A 20,250-nucleotide genomic window follows, 5' to 3' on the forward strand; every position below is an offset into this window, starting at 1 on the left:
TCTGACCTAAGCTTTTACTGTTCAGGAAATGCCGAGCATGGATATGCATGTGCTCTATTAGCGTGTGTGCTGCTTAGGTCACGCACCCCAGGTGTCTCGACCACTTCCAGCTTCTCTCTCAGCCAGCATGGCCCTGCCTGGTTTAAGTGGCTGTTTTGTGGCAGAGCATTGGGGAAAAACAGGACTATGGGTAAAAGTTCTTCCTGTTGTTCTAAGTTAGGACGTGTCTACTTCTGTAGGTTAACTTGAATTCAGCAACAGGTGGAGTTACTTTCCATGTGAGTATATCTGTTAATATGAAAGAAGTGGCTTGGCTGATGGTTTCTCACCCCTAGTCTCATTGAGGGCACGGCCAGAGGATGGAAATCCCATCCTTCTTCAAGCATGAATAGTGGTTGTCAAGGACTTCTTCCACTATCATATCTTGTTCTCTAATAGACTTTCTCATGGGAAGTACTGGTTTGCTGTCCTTCTTACTTGCCAAAAAGAATAGTGATCCTTGTACCATTTGGTCTTTGGTTTGTGATGCTCTAGAGGAGACCTGGACCTCAGGGAGGAGACCTCCATGTGAGTCTTGATCTGCAGTTGATTTGTGCTAAAACTCTCTTTCTTGGTGGGGATGGGACCTTCAGTAAAATTGGGGTTTACTGTGATGTACTCCCCGACTCTTTTAACTCATCTGTTGATGATCTGAAAGAGAAGACCTCTGTGAGTATCAGGTCTGCCTTCTCTTTGCAGACTGTGTGGACTTTACCGTGAACCTGACGCATCTTGCTGCCTCCATTTCTGACCTCTGCCTTTTCATTCCTCCAATTCTACTGGTTCTTGCAACATGTGATAATTCAAATAGTTCAAAAACGCATTTTATAATGAAATTCTGCTTATTATCTCTTTAGTCATTAGTTAAAATATCAAGCAAAACACAGAGTTCTCTGGCACACACCATTACGCATCTTATGCTAATGGCAATACAACGATTATAAAAACAATTGCAAATATGAAGATGGAAGCATCTAATGCTCTGATAATTGGATTTCAGACACAGCTCTTTGCCACCTATGGTTTTTGAAGCACGCTCTATAAATGAACCTCATTACACTGAATCGTTTTTCTGCCATCTTGTTTGTGACATATGCCACATCACAATTTCCCATAACCTTGTTTACTAAACAAGTTTAGTACTATTTCAACATGAGAATCTAAAGAGGATGAGTTTTCTTATCTAATTTATTAGTGATTTTTTTAAACTGAAGGCAGAAGAATAAAAGTAGTTCATAGTGATTTGTGAATTGATATCTTAATATTGGCATGTGTTGGTTTTCTCACTGTGCCAACCTGTGTATCACTCAGTCCTTGTCTGAAACATTTCTGTCATTTCAGAAATGCACTAATTTACTTAGGGACATATGTTTAAACGTAATAGCTGGATTTGATTAAATGGCCTTTCGTGAAAAATGACATCCATAGGTAGCTGCAGCGTTGGGTCTCCTGCTTTAATACTTGTGGAAAAGTGAGACCTTATGAGGAGGCTGTAAGCTTGGACAGTGACGAGATCCTGCCTAAACCATTACTCTGCTCTCTCAGTGTATGCATCAGGATCCTGATCTCTGTTGGAATGTCACAGCATGACCACTGCCCCATCCCCACATCCCACTGCAGCCTAGGAGCTTTGGAGGAAGCTAACTCCATCACGTGGCCATGGGTTTGCATCCCAATGGACTTAACCTGACTCAAGCCTTTGCAATTGGCAAAGGGATTTCTGAGCAAAAGGTTTCCTCTCTTCTAAGGCAGCTTCTGGAACTCACTCTCCCTGGAAGTGAGCAAGAAAATCCCTGGGAGTCCTGAGCAGCCGTCCTGCCACCATGAGGTGTAATCAGCTTTAGGTTGAAGCTGTGATCATAAGATATAAGGGGAAGACACAAGTTCCAAGTGCTTGGCATCATGGAGCCAAGGAATCAAACCAACTCTGAGGCTCTGGACTTTGCATCCATGTGAGCCAATAAATTGCCTTTATTGTTGAACGAGTTTGAGTTCATTTTTCTATTACCTGCCACCAAACACAATGTAATTGCTACTGAGATGTGTATTGTCAAGGATCTCCAAAGACCCAGAACTGATAGGATGTGTATCTGTACCCATATCTGTCTAGAGAGACTGAATGTAGGGAGTTGGCTACCGTGACTGCAGAGGCTGCAAGTCTGAAATCTGTAGGTAGGCTGCCAGGCTGGAGACCCAGGACTGGGTTGCTGCTACATGAGTCTGAAGGGCCATCACTGAAGTCTCAGTCCCTGGATGTGACTTTGTTCCAAGTGCTGGCATGCATCCCTGTCCCGTGGTGTTCTGCGCTCCTTCTGCCTCACTTTCTGCCTGCCCTGCTGGCCTCACAGTGACTGCTCTGCTCTCCTCTCCTCCTGCAGAGCAATCAGAGTGGAAGATGGGGCAGCAGAAGCGATAGGAAGAATCAGGTACTTGAAAGAAGGAAGAACCTGTTTGTGGCTGAGAAGATGAATAGAGAATGTAATTGAGAGTTGAGTTCCTTTGCTAATAATGAGATATCCATGACATTTCAATGAGATCTGTAATCATAGAATACTGTGTTAATAGGGATCAGATAGAAACAGATGGTATTAAATCAACAACATGTCCTTGCTTTAGGGGCTAGGAGACAGCATCAGGCATTGATCAAGATAGGGATAACAGGTTATCAATTAGAAGACATCCATGGCTGGCCAGTTGGTGGAACACGTGACTCTTGATCTCAGGGTTGTGAGTTGAAGCCCTACATTAGGTGTGGAGATAGTAAAAAAAAAAAAAAAAAAAATTAAAAAATATTTTGAAGATGTACATGAATATACGAACTAAATTTCTAAACTAGATGGAGAAATCAGATTGAAATTAAGACATGCAGCTTTGGAGCACAGGAAAAACTGAGTTTAAGTAATAATAGTGATTATGCTAACATGCTTATACTAAAGTTCCTATTTGTAACATTGAATTTAATAGTGCTTTTGAATACATATTTTTGTATATAAAATTTTTATTAGACATTCACATTCTGTAAACACAGAAGCTTGGTATTAAGTGGGCACCTCTAATTTAATGCCTAGAGGAAAAATAATCTATCGTAGTGCTTATCTGGACTGATAGTGTTGAAGGAATTATTTTCATATTTTTTATGTTTCTTTTTGTACATTCTAACCTTAGCCTAATATGTGATACTTAGAAGAATTACATCAGGGTCAAGGTCTGTACACATATGTGAACATGTTTCACTTTTTCTCCACATGTGTGGAAATACGGAAAGTGGTTAATTTACATTAGGGGTGGTGATTGCTTTGGCTAGCAGGGTCCAGCGGCTCATCTCTGTGCATCATGTAAGTGGCAAAAAGATAAGTAGAATGCATGTGGAATTTTTTTTTTTTGCATTGCTCACTTATGCTTTGCCATGATCTCTTCTTAACTATAATAGAAGATATTTTTGTTACTGAGTTGATTGCCTTTCAACCAACTAAATAGAATTTGACATTTCTATATTTTCTCATATCAAAGGAGCAGTAGAGCAAACATGTTCTTCAGTTCCTATTGTCACATAGATCTCATAAAGGTTCACGTTCCTTTTTATTTTTTTAATTTTTATTTACTTATTTTGTCAGAGAGGAAGGTGGGGAGGGGCAGAGGGAGAGGGAAAATCTCAAGCAGACTCCCCTCTCAGCACAGAGCCTGACATGGGCTCCATCTCCTGACCCTGAGATCATGACCTGACCTGAAACCAAGAGGCGGACGCTCAACTGACTGAGCCGCCCAGGTGCCCTCGTATGCCTTTTTAAAAGGTAAAAAGTACCTGAGATATTTTGGGAAGGTCAGTTAAAATATTTGTAGATATTAAAAATTAGGTATTTCGTGTAATATTTATATATTCATGTGCATAGGTTGTAATTGGGAAAATATTTTGTGATTTGGAAAGTAGGTTTTTATAAATTCACTTTATTTCTTTTTATTAGGGAAAGTACTCTGTGTAAAATACAAATATGGACTATGCTCTGCTTTGCATTCTTGAAGCCTGTGAGTGGTGATTTTTAAAAACCTATTCTTTTCAGCACTGAAGAATAAAAATAGAAAGTTAAATTTATGTTACAATTATACAGTGCAATTCTAAAGGAGGTTGAGGATCTGAACAGCTCAGAGGTGCTGATGATTGGATGCTCACTGAGGGGCCTGCTCTCCTGACCCAGATGTTCTCCCTCAAGCGCTGGGGGAGTACCCCTCTCTCCCTCCCCTTCTCCCCTGAGTCTGAGGTCCTCCTTTCTTCACTGATGGAGAGTCCGCATTTTTCCACCTAATCAGGAAGGAGATGCTTGTTATCTTGACCCTCAACTTTCTGGAGTCCCAGAAGGAACTCATGGCTGCCTTGAGTGTGAGAGATGAGGGGATGGAGAGTCGAGGAATGATAGGCCATAGAAGTGTAGTTGTCACTTGAAAGACAAAACGCTGAATTAGGGCAGTCTCCTGTTCAAGTACATTTAAAGGATAGACTGGGAGAAAACTTAGAAAAAGACCCAAATTCTCCTCTCTAAAATAGTGGGATGTCATGAAGAGGGGAGAGATTTACAGTGATTTACAATGATTTAGTTTTCTTTCTCCTGAAATTTAGAACAGACTTTGCCAACACCTGGGTTAGGATAATGGAATTAATAGGCACACAAGTGCACTGGGCATAGTCTGAGGACAGGTGTTTTCCTCCTGGAGACCGTGTTTGCAACATGTGCTGAGGATGTTACATGAATAACCCACTTAATCCTTCCTGTTTCCTTCTGAGGTGGGTCCTGTTGTTACCTCCACTTTATTCGTTAGGGAACAGCACACAGTGGTTATGTAACCTACGTCCGGAGGCTGGGTCACTAATGAAGCCTGGATCGTGGAGTTGGTACCCTGCTTGCCTCTCTGTTTTTAGCCCATGTGCTGTGTGGGACAACTGTGCAGCAGGAGTAGGAGGCGATGTGAAGGCACTGGTTAGAAATACACAAATTACAGCCCTTGAAGTTAAAACTCAGTAGACATTCACAGATCAGACATAGCTGAAAAAAATTAGTGAACTAGAAGATGAAGCTGAAGAAGTATCTTAGTATTAAACACAGAGGGAACGTGAGAAGCCATAGAGATGAGTGCATAGATCTGAAAGGCGAAGAATGCATCTGATATAGGCTAAGGAAAGGGATAAGGGTGAATCAATATTTGTGATAAAACAGCTGATAATTTTCCCAGATTGATGAACACTGTTCAGATTGAAAAATTGTACCAATACCATATGACTTCACTTGTAGAATTTAAGAAACAAAAACGAAAGGAAAAAAGAGAGAAAGGCAAACCAAAAAACAGACTCTTAACCATAGAGAACACACTGATGGTCGCGAGAGAGAGGTGGGGGGATGGGTGAAATGGATGATGGGGATTGAAGAGGGCACCTGTCATGATGAACACTGGGTGATGTATGGAAGTGTCGAATCACTATATTGTATACCTGAAGCTAATATTATACTGTATGTGAACTAGCTGGAATTTAAATAAAAAGTCAAGTAAAAAAAATGGTACAGAAAAACTGTGCCACCTGCTAGTCCAGAGTAAAGACAGACGAGATGCACATCTTGACCCATCCCTGCAAAACGCTGTAGTATCCAGGGTAAAGACAGAATCCTGAAAAACTTGATGAAGAGAACAGAAATTGCTTATAGATTAATGAGAAATTTCTCAAAGGTAACAACAGGTCCCTGAAGCTATCCGTTAGATTTCTAGAATTCCATACCTTGTCTGTCATTCAGTATTGAAGGCAAAATATATTTTCAGACATACAAGGACCTGGACAGTTTACCACACAGATGCCATGCTGAAAGAACAAAAGAAAATATTTTTGAGCGTGAGGAGAAATGAACTCAGAAGGATGCTAGCCAAGAGATCAAGGACACATTTATTAATAAGTATTGATTTTAGAATAAGTCATAGGTTTTCCTTTGTTTAGTGAGCGCCATACTTGGTATCTACACAGTAGTACTGTCAGAGCAGCTGTGGTGTGGGGAAGGCATCATGAACTTGGAGGAAAGAGTAAGCATCCTGAGTTCTTTTATTCAAGAGGATGTTGGAGTTGCTGATTAATGGCTTTGCTAGAAAAATAAATATGGCTTGCATATGTTAAAACGGTTGAGGGAGAAATAAAATATATAGGCACTGATAAAGTAGAGTAGTGGAAATCCTGTATAGAGCAGTAAAGAATAAATACAAAGAAAAAGGTGAAGTTGCAGGACAATGTAAGTCTCAGTTTATCAATAATCACAATAAACTAATGTGGGTGAAACTCAGACATGAACACAAATAGTCTCAGATTGGATTAAATACAACCTGGAATTTTTGATGTTTAAAAGAACATATGTTAATTATAGTCCCATAAAGTTACTAATTTAGTATTCACCAATAAAAAATAACATTAAAAAATGTTCTTGCAGATAGACAAACCTATGCAAGATTCATAAAATCAAGAGAAACTTTAAGAATATGAAGAATTAGGGGATCCCTGGGTGGCGCAGCGGTTTAGTGCCTGCCTTTGGCCCAGGGAGCGATCCTGGAGACCCAGGATCGAATCCCACGTCGGGCTCCCTGCATGGAGCCTGCTTCTCCCTCTGCCTGTGTCTCTGCCTCTCTCTCTCTCTCTCACTGTGTGCCTATCATAAATAAATAAAATAAAATAAAAAATTAAAAATAAACAAAGGAGATAAACATGAACCAGAGAAGCATAAAATTATAAAAAAAAAAAAAAAAGAATATGAAGAATTAGGGACGAAGAATGTGATAGAATCACAAGTACTTAAAAGGAAGGATCTTATAATGTGCAGAAATTTTTGCTGAGTAATTTGAAAATCAAGATGAAATGATTGATTTTCTTGGTGAATACAAGTGACATAAATGGACCCAACCAAAGCTAGCAAATGTGAATGGATCAGTTGCCATGGGAAAATTAAAGTTTTTCTTCTTAGATATGCTTTTATGAAAGACATTGGATCAGTTTTATAGGTAAATTCTATATGAACTTTTATGAATTGATAATTCTGTGTTATCTAAACTAGTTTAGAGTTAAAACTATCATTCTCTTTAATGAGTAATTCCCAAACTTGATAATAAAGCAGAAAAAGGCTAATTTCACTTAAGAATGTAAATTTCATAAACAAAATATTAGCAAATTGTGTTTAGGTATATATTTAATAGTCTTTGTTCCAAAAATGCAAGGTTATTTCGATAATAGCATCTTTATTGTAGTAATGTATAAAATGAGCATGTTGAAAAAACAAAACATATGGTTGTACCAGTAGACCCTGAAGGACCTTGAAACAACACAGCAGCTGCTTAGGATAAAATTCTAAGAGAGAATAATGGCAGGGCGCTTCCTAAACAGGGTGAGAATATGATCAGAAACCCCGTAGCAAGCCGAGGGTGATTGGGGAATACTAAACTGTGGATCAAAGCAGCAGTACCAGAATTATCACTCTAGGCCCCATATAAATTATATGGGAAAGTAAAAGACATACAATATTGGAAATGTCCAGTGGAAAAAGGAAGAGATCACACAAAGTCAATTAGGTAAGCAGGAACACAGATTATGTAGAGCAAATGCAAGATCAGTAAATAAAATCATTAACTGCAGTAGAGGTGATAAAGTAATGGCAAAATGGGTCCGTTCTCAGAAACCGCAAACCCTACAGCATAGCTTTGGAGAACAGGAATGCATTAAAGTCTATAGGGAAGAAACCCCCGAACTGTGAAATACTTGGAAAGGACATAACATATTACCAAGTGCTTGGTAGGGGGAGGCACTTTAATGGCAAACTTGGTATTAAGTCCTCTCACTTCACTTCAGGTGCATAAGTGGGTGTGATATAATTTCGATAAAATCCATTTTGGGGGGCCAGCGAGGTGGCGGGGGGAGTGGTTATTTGATGATGGGATAATAAGGTCAAGGTAGGAGGATACATTTTAAGATTGTCCACTTAAAAGTTTAAAGACAATCTGAATGGTGGGAGTTCTGGTCTGCTCGAAACACATGTCCTAATGCTGTAGGAGATCAATTGATCTGCAGGACAGTCGTTTGTGTATGTGTGACATTTTCGAGTTGGTGGAAAAAATATGGCTTATTCAGCAGATACACTGGGGTAACTCATTAGCCTTTGGAGAGAAAGTAACATTTCTACTTCACAACTCAACGTTTCAAACACATTAATGATCTAATCATTAGAAATAGTTGTAGAAATGCTCACACAAAATTGGGTTGAATGTGATTTTTAAATTGTGGAATCGGGAAGATCTTTCTGGTGTCAGAAGCCCTTAAAGAAGGGACTGATAGGTTTGGACAGAAGTCCTAGGAAGCCCATCCAAATGGTTGAAAAACACTGTTGAGGAAGTAAGTGCACAAGGTGGCAGGAGAAGCCTCACGGCCGTAGAGTATATAAACACCGACTGTTTATTAGAAATTTCCCCCAAAGGAAGTAGAAAGATCTATGGAACAGGCAGTTTGAGTGGAAATATATTTGATCAGTCATTATAACCAGAGTTCTTCCAAATCCATGGAAACCATGCAAAACTTTCCTCCTGGCAGAGGCACACAGGAACCTGGTGACATGATGTTTGCCCTGGCACACATGTGGCTGCATCTTGGACTCCTAGCACGCATGTCCTGTGATCCGCTTCCTGGAACGTCTGTTCTGCACACACACTGGGAAACGTCCGGAAATGTGCAGAATTTTTAGCAGTTGGGAAAACCTGGAAACAACCGAAATGCCCCAAGGGAGGGGTTTGCAGGGTCGGGGGTGAGTCTTCAGGAAGAAAGCAAGGAGAGATGCTGGCTCGGTCAGGGATAAGTGCAAGGGAGAAGCAGAGCGTCGTTCTGTAAAGGCAGAACCGCAGGAGGCAATGCCCGCAGGTGCACACACAGCATAGATGGTGGTCACAGTGGTCGGTCGCAGGGGACAGACTCACTGGTGACGGGGAACCAGGGATTGCTTCCCAGGATCCGCAGTATGCTCGCCGGCCCGCAACACGGGCTGATCGTCAGACCCTACGAGGTTTGCACGTTTGGAGGGAAGCACGTGGCGTTTTGTCCTGTGCTTGGTCAGAGATTCCAGTGCCCAAACAAGTTTCAGGAGGTGCCACATGCGGGACTCCCAGCTTCCACGCAAAGTTACGGAACCTGGCCATGGTTTCGGGGGCGCGGGAAGTGTGCTGGCACGTGTTTTGTGATCGTCCCCGCTCAGTCAGAAGAGGAGTGCTGCGTGTTGTTTCCAGCGTGATGTGATGGTCAGGGCTCCTGAAGGAGGCTCCGTTCCCATTTCCTCTGACCCACTCGGCGCGGCGGTGGCCTGGCACTGGCATGCAACGAGAAGGGGAGCAGAGAATTTTAGGATTTATTAAAATATACTTTCTAGCCCCTTTTTGTGTGTGGTTTTTTTTCCCTTTAATACTACCATCAGTTTTACGAGGGTCTGGTGATATTTTCTTTCCCCCCAGGAGAGAGAACGAGTAATTTTTAATGTTCCTGGTACTGCTTTTGTTTCTTGGAATTTGCGTGGCTCCTCACTGAGCAGGTGCTCTGCCACCGAGCTGTTTGAGAAATGACAGTCCTGGCTCAAAGTACGGCTGCCTTCTTCCTGTCGGGTCACACACGTGGGGCTGGAAGACGGCGGCTGGTACCCCCAGCCCCGCCGGAGAGGCGCCCGCCTGGCGCACCGCTTCAGGCCCTTATTTCAACCTGCTGGGCTTTACTTTTCATAGACCGTGTCTCTGCCAAATTGCTGTATTTTTAATTTTTGCCGAGTGTCATGTTTTCCGTGTACATTCCATGTGTTTTCTTTTCCGTGGGGGGAAGTTGCTTATCTTTTTTTTTTTTTTTTTATCATTTTCCCCATTTCTATCCATTCCTCATCGTAGGCTTCCCCAGCACCGGAGGCGCGGCCTTAAGCACGGCGCGGTTCCCGAGCAGCTGCCGCCGGACGCCCTTGGCCTGCACCCAGCCCAGCCGCCATGGGGACCGCTCAGGTAACGTCCCTTCTGAGCTGCCTTGCTCTGCGCGTCCGCAGGGGCGGGAGGCTGCGGGTGGCGGTGGGGCCGGGAGGGACGAGGACATGACCCGGCCCTCTGCGGGTGAGGTGTTTGCTGCTGTTTGCGGTGGAGGATGCGCAAGGGGCCCTGAGAAGGTCAGTGGGGCCTCACGCGGCAGGTGGTGATAGATTTATTGCTAATTTTTTTTTTTTTTTTACCTACTCGATATTCTCCGAAATCGATGTTGCCCCGGGGTGTCCGCGGCCACAGCCAGGCACGTGGTCGCCCCTCGGTAGGACTTCAGTTTTGTGTAAGAGCCTTCGGGGACAGAGAAGACGAGCTTTTCCTTTTATTTAATTTTTATTTTTCTTAATATTTAGCATTTTTTAAAGAGCTTATCTATAGATTCAAGTCCTCTCTACATGCAGCATGGGGCTCGGACTCCCAGTCCTGAGGCCAGGAGTCCCACGCTCCTCTGACTGAGCGGGCCGGGCACCCCGAGCTCTCCTTTTTGCATGCTCTTCGCCCTCTGCTCAGCCGGCACCATCCTCTGACCTCCTCAGGCAAACTCCCTGAAGCTCGGATCGGACAGGTGACCGTTCCTTCCAGGTGGGGTGGGATTCTGGGTTACGAAGAACACAACTCACAACGGCTCATTCGAGCAGCACAGGCGTCTGTTATGAAGGATGTGCGGCTGAGCAGAGAGCTTTCAGCAGGGCCGGGTAGAGAGGTCCCGCCAGAGGCTGCCAGCCCTGCCGCCTGGGCCCCCGCGTGATGCCGCCGCCCCCAGGATGCTCACTCCCCGAGCAGGGAAGCGCTGCGTGCGCAGAGCATGGGTGCTCCAAGGACATTGGGTTGCAGATGTTTGTTTGGGTGTTACCTCGGGGAGGAGCCTGTGATGCGGGGGGTGGGGGGAGGGTGCTGGAGGTGTGGGCAGGTCCTCCGAAGTGGCAGCGGTCCCCCCCTCCCCCCCAACCAAGGCTGCCCACCATGCCCACATTCCTCCATCCTTACCTGTTGGCTGGTGACAGCAGGTGTCCCCATCCCCGGGGTTGGGGGGGGAGGGTGGATCGCAGCGGGGAGGGAGCTGCCTTGGCTCTAAGCCCCCCGGGTCCCCCGGATGGCTGCCCAGAGCCCTCTGCTGCTGCTGCTCCTGTCATTGGATGCGCCCAGGCTGGCCAGGCAGTCTGCTGCCCTCAGTGGTGCTCCGGTGGCTGTACATGGTCCTCCCCTCGAGATCTGCACTAGGAGGACAGAACTCTCCTCCAGGCCCCTGTGCAGCGATGCCACCATATGAAAGGTGCTCCTGGCCTTCTGGATTGGATTGCCTCGTGCTGGGCCCATCTGGGTGTGAGGTGCTCGCAGCTTCCCAGACCGCGGAGCTCCCTGTGCTGGTGGTGCCCTCCCTCTAGCGGCGGATGCCAGGCCTGTCCCCAGACATCGCGGTGCGTCCCTTGAGGGCAGGTGGTCCCCACGCACTCCACTGAGAAACACCGGAGGTCTTCAGATCCATGGACGTTCATGATCTTCCCTTAGCATCTGAGAATCTGTAATGATGCCGTTTCTCTCCTCGTGGATGCTGTGAATTAGAATTTTCTTTGCTTTTTTTCCTCATCAGGCAGGTTTGTCAATTTTAATGATCTCTGTGAACCAGATTTTGGTATCATTGATTATCAGTGTTGTTTTTATATTCTCTGGTTCTGATTTCTGTTCTGGTCTTATTTCCTTTCTTCTACTTGCTTTGGTTTTAATTTGCTTTTATTCATGGTTTTCAAAGATTGAAGTGGCAGTCAGTGATTTGAGATGCCTCCCTTCCTAACAGGCGTTTGTTCACTGTTATAAACTTCCCGTGAATTTTACCTTGTCAAGCCCTGGAGATTTCTGTATTTCTGTAAACATTTCTGAGAGGCGTTTCGTTCACGGAAGGAATACGGTCCATCAGGCTTCGTGGAGCAGGAGCTGTGGGAGGCCCTCCTTGCCCTGTCCACTCTGAGGGGTTGCCCAGCCCTGGCCTGGACGGGCTGCCCTGCCGGCCGTGGTCTGGTGGTGCTCGGCTGCTGGGGTTCCATCTGTTGTCTTCTCTTAGACTCTCCTTGATGATTTTGCTGTGTAGGTGGGATGTTCTTGTTTCCTAGCTGTATTTGGGATATATTTCCTTCTCTCCACCACTGGCCCTTATATGGGTTTGGGAAAGGAGAAGGGGGCACGTGGAGGCTTCTTCTCCCCACCTGGACCTCGTCTTTCTCAGCTTATCTGTTCTGTCCATGGAGAGATGTGTCACCTCCCTGAGAGGCCACTCCACAGTCCCCGGGGAGGGGAAGAAGGGAGAGAATTGCTCATTCTCCAGTGCGGCAGTGGACATGGGAGTGTCCGGAGAGATTTTTGGTTTTCACAATGGCAGGGGAGGCCACTACCAGCATCCGGTGGGTTGAAGCCACGATGCTACTAATTATCCGCCACCACAAAGAGTGATCTGGTCCAAATGTCAAAAGAGAGAACGTTGAAGACCCGTGCTTAACTTTTATGATCTAACCTCTCATGTTTATTAGGCATTAGTCTGAATGAAAAGGGTAAGATGATAATATAATTTTGATAAAGAACCATTTCTCTTGAGTATGAGTATTTTTTGCATGGGAGCTCTAAGGACATTGAGTGCTCTGCATGCAAATTCATTTAGATAGATTAAATTTAAAATGAACATCTGGATTTTTGGAGGTAACAATAAAATGTTTTTGAAACAACCTACTGGAATTATTCAGATGCTTATCTTTTCATTGATAAAACAGCTCCGTGTATATAACCCCAACATAACCCAGACTTGGCAATCCTACAATCCTCATGCGGAATTTAGAGCAGTGTTTACATTTCTGTTGTGCTCAGACAAGGCTAGGAACAGTCTCTATTTTGATATTGGTCTCATTTAAAATATGAGAAATTATAGAAAGTGTTCTCAGCATTGCTGCTGGGTCAAGCCACGGTAATTCTGAATGTAGAAATCTAGTTTTTTGTTTTTGTTTTGTTTTTTTTACAAAAGAGAATTCACTCTTCTCAAGGTAGGTATGAACAGGTCTGTGTTGCTCTGAGACAGAGATTATATAGGAAGAGCAACAAAATAGTACCACGTGTGGTCCTGACTGTCTACAGGCAATTGAATCCTATTTTAGGACATAGCCATCTCCTAACATTACAAAGCATTACAGGTTTTCCTTTGGCAGCATCCTTGGTTTTTATGTTTTATTTATCTTATTTTTAAATTTATTTATTTTTTAAAGATTTTATTATTCATGAGAGACAGAGAGAGAGAGGCAGAGACACAGGCAGAGAGGGAAGGCGGCTCCATGGAGGGAGCCCGATGTAGGACTGGATTCCGGGATCCCAGGATTACGCCCTGAGCCAAAGGCAGACGCTCAACACCTGAGCCACCCAGGCGTCCCTTGAGCGCCCTTGTGAGTAAATATTTTAAGTTTTAGTTCAGCAAGTACATATATATTAAAAATTATATAAATTCTTTGTGGGAGTACTTTCTAGTTAATTCAGAGATTTACTTGTGGCAATTATGAACGCTGTAATTGTAAATTCTTTTACATTGTTTGTCTCTTCCTTTTTAGAAATGACGCAAGCAAAAAAATTACCATGAAAAAATTAGCATAAATAAAAGATTCAGAGATGATCATTGTTGACATTTTGGTTTACTTTTCATATTTTCCTATGTCCTTATATGTATATATCCACAATTTGCATTAATAAAATGATTGTACCAATTATACCAATTATTTGAATGACAGGTGTTTTAACAAATTAATGTAGTATATTATGGTAACTTTCCTTGTCAATGAAAATATTAAAAAATACTTTAATAGCCATGAAAAACACCTTGATGTGGGCATCACTCAGTGGAAGTGATGTTCAGTTCTCTGGTAATGTAAATAACACCTGGACGAATTACCTCTCTTCAGCTAATTATTCTCTTAGAATAAATTTGTGTGCTTAAAATATTTTAAAAGATAAGAAAGTTTAAAATTTTTTTCAGCATATATTTAAATATGGTTTTTACAAAAATGCTCCTGTTTGTCTCCCACTCAGATGGCACAGTTAATAATGTTTGCTTTTTAAATATTCTGTATAATTTTGGGCTCGACTGATGATCTGCACTTGGCATTTTCATTTACTTGGGTTGGTGGTTCTGTTGGATGTATTTTTTCCTCCTTTTCCCCTTTTGCTTGGTGCATCAGTGGTGTGGTGTAGGAGCTTTTACTCACATCAGTGTTATTAGGATGTTTATTTTACTCTTTTGGAATCCAGACCATAAGGGATTAACTCTTGTCATGTATTTATGATCCAGATATTTTTTTGCTTACTCAGATTGCCATTCCAGCTTCAACTTTATGATTTTCTTTATACGTAAGGAGTAAATTGTCACACAGTCATGTCTATGAATGTATTCCTTTGTGATATCTGACTTTGGGGAAAATGCTAAAAGGCCTTTCTTTGCCAAAATTTGCATAAATGTCCAGTCATATTTTACAGTAACATTTTATTTCAGTGTTTACATGGCTCACTGTAATTCTGATTTATTTTGGTTACGTATCAAGTGAAGGCTATCATTCTGTGGCCACTTGGCTAACTAGCTGCTGGAATACCGTTTCCTGAGAACAATACGCATGTTCTCACCCTGGTTTAACCTCCTATTTTGGGATAATGCTAATGGAAGTAGTCTCTTGTACCACTCTTCCTTTCCTTTGATGTGTGTTGGCAAACATTTACATTAGAGGGTTTTTTTGTTTGTTTGTTTGTTTCCTTTTGGGTGCATATGCTGTAGCACAAAGTCTTGGATGATCCTGAAAGGTGCTGCTTTGCTGCTTGGCATGGCTTTTGGGAAAAACGTAACCATGAAAACAGCATGTGGTCATTTCTGGCAGAGTGAGTGGCACAGGTCAGGCTCCAGGAGATGGGCTTTTCCCCCTGAGGTGGTTGGTTGTAATGAATGACCTCCATTTGGCACCTGCTTGCTCTAGGTTTGACCATGCATGAGCTTGTTAATCTGACTTTCAGGTTTGTGTGCACAGAGTTACAGAGCCACTAAGCCTCTCTGATGGGCACACTGTCACTGCAGCAGACAGGCCTGGGGTTCGACGTGTGCTGCATTTATTGTGTCTGTGTTCCCTGGGACACATGTGTAGTCAGAGCAGATCTCCGGCAGCATCAGGCAGGGACGGGGCTAAGTCACTCAGAGAGTTTTTGGGTGGGCACAGTGCTCAAATAGGCATTTTAGTGCTCTATCCTGAGAGAATTCAAATTTTTTTGCCTTCACGGTACCGTGTGGGCAGGTTCTGGGATGAGGATGTAGGGACGTCTGAGGCCATCACTGTGTCACCACAAGGTTTATGTGTCATGTAAACTTGTGCTTGGCTCTCATTGTTGGACAGTTTAACTTTTTTTACCACAAACATGAACAAAATTTCTATGTTTCCTGGAAAAATAGTGGCAGAGTGAAAATTTTGCCTCGTTTATATATTTTATCTATATTTTTCTATTTTCAGAATGTAACAGGATTAGCTCCTTTGGCATTCCTAAAGTAGTGGAAGAATTGTTTATTGAGGCCGATGCTTCCTCAGTAGGACTGGACTTGTAATTTTATCATCAGTGCACTGGGCTTGCCCCCGTGTGTGATATGCAGACACATGACTCTAAGAGGTTGCCCTGATTAAGAATGAGGTGACCAAAGGGTAGGACTCACTCCTGGGAAGGAAGACTCCTGCGCAAATTACATGCCTTCCATCAGGCAGGGTTGGTGAGTTCACGAGGCCCATCTCAGGATGCAGTTACGTTCAGTCATTGTAAAACTGTGCCCCTGAAAGCAGACAGGAGCACAGGGTGGGGGTCAGCCGGGGTAGTGCTGCAGAACGCGGTGTCGGGTCTGCAGGGCCTACCTCAGGGACCTGCCACCAGACCTGTGGACGCGTCTGCTCCAGTCTGCAAACAGATGAGCGGTGGAAAAGACAAACTGGAAGAAATACACGGGTCTCCTCTTAGGAAGCGCGTGAGAGAGTCTGGGCAGGTACAGGCTGGGAGCTCTTTTCTTGTTTCCTGGCACCACGGACACGTTTTTCAGGACGTTGTTGGAGCGCACTATTTTTAGTTTAAAAAAAAAAAAAAAACAGTTGCGACTTCCCTTGCTGTGTGCAGCTTATCTGCATTTAAACTTGTGTTTCTTTAGGGAAGTTGGATCCTTTTGCCTTAAAAGAGGATTTGTCCTCTTCTACCAAATCACTGAGAAGAAAGGGAAGCTTTCAGGAATACGCCTTTGAGGTTGTGCCCTTGTCGTTGGCTGTGTTCTCCCACCTGCACGAATTAGAGCGCCATCATCCTGCTTTTATTTACAGTTTCTTCCCAAATGTGCTCTATTTCATTTCTTAAAAAAAGACTTAAAGAACTTCAAGATTGAGACTTCATTAACTCAGGCATGGCCATCATATCATGTTCAGTGTTACGCATGTGAGTGTGTGTCTCATTCTGAGTATGTTTGGGTGTGTGTGAGCCTGAGTGTTTGTGTGTTTGGGTGTGAGTCTGAGTGTGAGCCTGTGAGCATGTGTGAGAGAATGTGTGTCCACCTGAGGGTGTGTGCGCCTGAGTGTGTGTGTGAGCGTGTGTGTGACTGTGAGCATGTGTGAGCATGTGTTTGGGTGTGTGTGAGCTGAGTGTGAGTCTGTGTGTGGGTGGTGTGCCTGAGTGTGAGCGTGTGTGAACATGTGTCTGGGTGTGTGTGAGCATGAGTCTGTGTGTGGGGGTGAGTTTGTGCCTGAGTGTGAGCCTGTGTGGGCATGTGTCTGGGTGTGCACATGCACTGTGAGGAGAAGCGGCGCTCAGACGGCAGAGAACATTTGCCGAATGTAGTTCACACCACAACCTGGGAGCTAGGTGACCTAAGGAACATATTCACGATGTGAGCTACTGTTTTAAATATTTCAATTTTTCTTTAGATCCTTAAAATATTTTCTTCTGTTGAAATATTCTCAGATCTGGGAAGCCAGCGTCTGGGGCTTGGACTGTGGTTCTGCGGCTTGTCCCGGATAACCAGGGCCTTGCTGTGGGTGTGCGGCCCGTGCGCGGCCCCCCGCCCGGTCCCGTGGAGCTGTGGCTGGAGTGTGTCGTTGTGGCGCTGCGTGCTCACACTGGCTTCCCGAGCTCCTGCACTGGGCGGCCGACGCTGGGAGAGCAGCAGCTCCTCCTTGGAGTCATGTTGTGTGACATCCGGGTGCGCCTGGAGCCTGTCCTTCCCGCGAACCTCAGGTTTGCTGCATGTGAGCTTGGAGTTGCGATTCCTTTTCAGTGTTGGTTGAGTCAATAAATTCCCGAAACGCGGAGACAGTAACCAGGGTCTTTGTGGTGGTGGCTGTTGTGTCTGTGTCCACCCACACACCTGCCCCCTTCTGCCTGCGTTGGCCCGGCCCTCTCGTGGGCCACGGCCACGGAGGATGCCCAGGCCTTGCCGCACCACCACTGTTCTGGGATGGTCATAAATTCACGCACTTCCTTTGGTTGTGATGGAGACGTGTTTCCTTCCTCTGATGACCTCCTTCCAGCAGGACGCTGGGATCCGTACTTACATAACAGAATAAACACCTAGATTTGAAGAACCATCTGTAACAACAGAACATAACAGTAACACAACAGCTGTGTTGTTCTTGAAAACTTTTTTCTCTGGTCTTAAATTTAGACACATCTACCCCACAGACACTCACTGGGAAGAAAACGAGAGCACCCGGCCCGGCGGCTGTTTGAGTCAGCGTGGTTCCACAGCTAAATGTCATGGTTTCCTCATGCGTCTGGTCCCCTCGGTTCTCGAAGCAGACAGACCGCCTCTGCTTTCCTGTAGAGTCGCCAGGCCCCATACACCTGTCCTTCTGTCCCGCTGCTGGTGGCCAACCCAGCAGGGCCCCGGGATGTGCCTTCCGTCCCCTGCAGTCACTCGGGATCAGAATGACCGTAGGTTTCCACTCGAGATGCCTGGGTTCAGGTGGTCACCATAAATTCATGTTTCAGTTGGTAAATATGTTTGCTGCACTGTAGATGGTTGGCTAGAGTTTTTTTAAAGGGTTTGTTCATTTGAGAGAGAGAGCATGAGTGCACACATGCACACAAGCCATGGGCAGAGGAGAGAACCTCCAGCAGACTCTGTGCTGAGTGAGGAGCCTGATGCGGGGCTCAGTCCCAAAACCCTGAGACCATCACCAGAGCCGAAACCAATAGTGAGATGTTTAACCAACTGTGCCCCCAGGCGCCCGGGTGGGTTAGACCTTTTTAAAGAGTGTGGATGGGAACATTGTCCTGGACCTGTTTAATGGTGTCCTGCATGAGCTCAGTGCAGATGGCAGGCATGCGGACTGACTTAGGCCTCTTCTAGGAGGTTTGTCCACAGTGTGGGAGGAGACCCTGCCAGAGACCCTGCAGGACGACCCACAGGAGACCTGGCAGGAGACCAGGCAAGAGACCCCACAGGATGACCCGCAGGATACCCGGCCGGAGACCCCACAAGATGACCCAGCCAGAGACCCTGCACGAGACCCTGCAGGATGACCTGCAGGACAACCAGTGGGACGCCCAGTAGGACGACCCATGGGAGACCCCGTAGGAGACCCTGCAGGATGACCCAGCAGGAGACCCGCAGGACGACCCACAGGAGACCCGCAGTCTGACCTAGCAGGAGACCTGGCAGGAGACCCCGCGGGACACCTGGCAGGAGACCCCACAAGAGACCCCAGGAGGAGAGACCCCTGCCCTGCCAGGCTCTTGTCCTTCCATGGGCAGCAGGTGGTGGGAGCTGGTCTTAGTGAAGCTTGAGGGACTCAGGTGGGAAGACCTGGCGTGCATGAGGCTCAGGTGACCGAGGAACATACGTGTGAGCTCCCCCCCGACACACACATGCTCTGGTGTCTGGTTTTCACCTTGGGCCGCCATGACAAGTGACCATAGGCTTGAAGCACTGGGATGTGCGGTCTTGTGACCTGGAGGCCAACGTCGGGGATCCGGGTGTGGGTGGGGTCTCTCTGGGGGCTGTGTCCTTGGCTGGCCCACCATGTCCCTGGAGATCACGGGCATTTGTGGATGAAGGGCCATCAGGGTCGAATGGAGTTTGCTGGGAGGGAAGGTATCAGTGGAGACTGAAGTGGACTCACGGGAGGAGTCTAGGTCGACGTGTTCTGACCCTGGAGACTCAGGGGTGGTCACTGCTGTTGAGAGACTTGCGCAGATGCACAGGAGGCTTTCCTATCGATGAGGATGTTGTAAATCTTCCAGGCTGCCCGGAGAAGTTCACACCTTGTCTGTGTCTCAGTCATGGTGATGAGGGATGTTTGGAACTAGGACAGACCACCCAGACTCTTGTGGACACGTCCTGTGGCCACCGTGGGCGAGGCTGTGGGTGTCTGCTCCTCTCTGGCGGCTGAGCAACTTTCTCAGTTGCAGAAAATCACTCTCTGGAGACCACTTGAGAACTACCGTGTGGTTGCCCCGACTGGAAATTCTGGGGAATGGGGCAGAGAGAAAACGGGGCCTGGATGGTGACTGCAGCGAGCACGTCATTTCATCGTGGGTCCCAGATGCCAGCCATAGGAAGAGTACCATCCCCACACCAGGTGGGGATACCCAGGCTCGCCCTCAGGCTTGGGAAGGGGGCTCTCCCTAGAGTCTCAAGGGGCATGGGGGAGGTGGGGCCTGAGTGCTGGGTCTCAGGGGTGCCCCATGTGGAGGCCGCCCTGCGAGGGTGCAGCACCCCTTGGTACGCCCCCACAGAGCCTGCCTCATGTCAGGGCTCAGCCAGCGGGAGGCGGATGTCAGATGAGCGAGCAGCTGGTAGGCTTTGCATCTACACGGCCCACCGCGGGGCCAGCAGCAGGACAGTCTGTGGACAGAGTGCACGGGCACCATGTGGTGGCGCCAGGCCCCCCAACATGGCACATGGTGTGACCCAGACAGACTCCAGAGACCAGGTGCACTCCCATGGGGACAGCGGCTCCCAACACGAGGGCCTGCTCCCAGACTCCCAATGGGGGAGGCACCCGGGGGCCGCGTCAGCACGTCTGCTCGCCCTCCACACATCTTCTCTTCCTGCTGCCCAGTTCTCTACCTGTCCTCCTTGTCCCTTGCACCTGCCTGCGTGTGGGGGTGTCCCGTGCC

At 46.0% G+C, this 20,250-nt stretch overlaps 1 protein-coding gene across 5 annotated transcripts in view; it reads left to right on the plus strand.

Annotated features, from left to right (window-relative positions):
* Nucleotides 1-20,250, plus strand: part of DLGAP2 (DLG associated protein 2) — a 693,430-nt gene that overhangs the window by 79,140 nt on the left and 594,040 nt on the right. For 3 of the 5 annotated variants that reach the window (XM_038585891.1, XM_038585892.1, XM_038585890.1), the window contains exon 2: nt 9,964-10,071. The exons of the other annotated variants lie outside the window; for them this stretch is intronic. In XM_038585891.1, coding sequence (XP_038441819.1) covers nt 10,057-10,071 — 15 coding nt within the window. In that variant the 5' untranslated portion in view covers nt 9,964-10,056. The remainder of the gene's footprint in view (nt 1-9,963; nt 10,072-20,250) is intronic. 5 annotated transcript variants of the gene reach the window in all.

Source organism: Canis lupus, chromosome 37, assembly GCF_011100685.1.
Source record: "Canis lupus familiaris isolate Mischka breed German Shepherd chromosome 37, alternate assembly UU_Cfam_GSD_1.0, whole genome shotgun sequence".
NCBI lineage: Eukaryota > Metazoa > Chordata > Mammalia > Carnivora > Canidae > Canis > Canis lupus.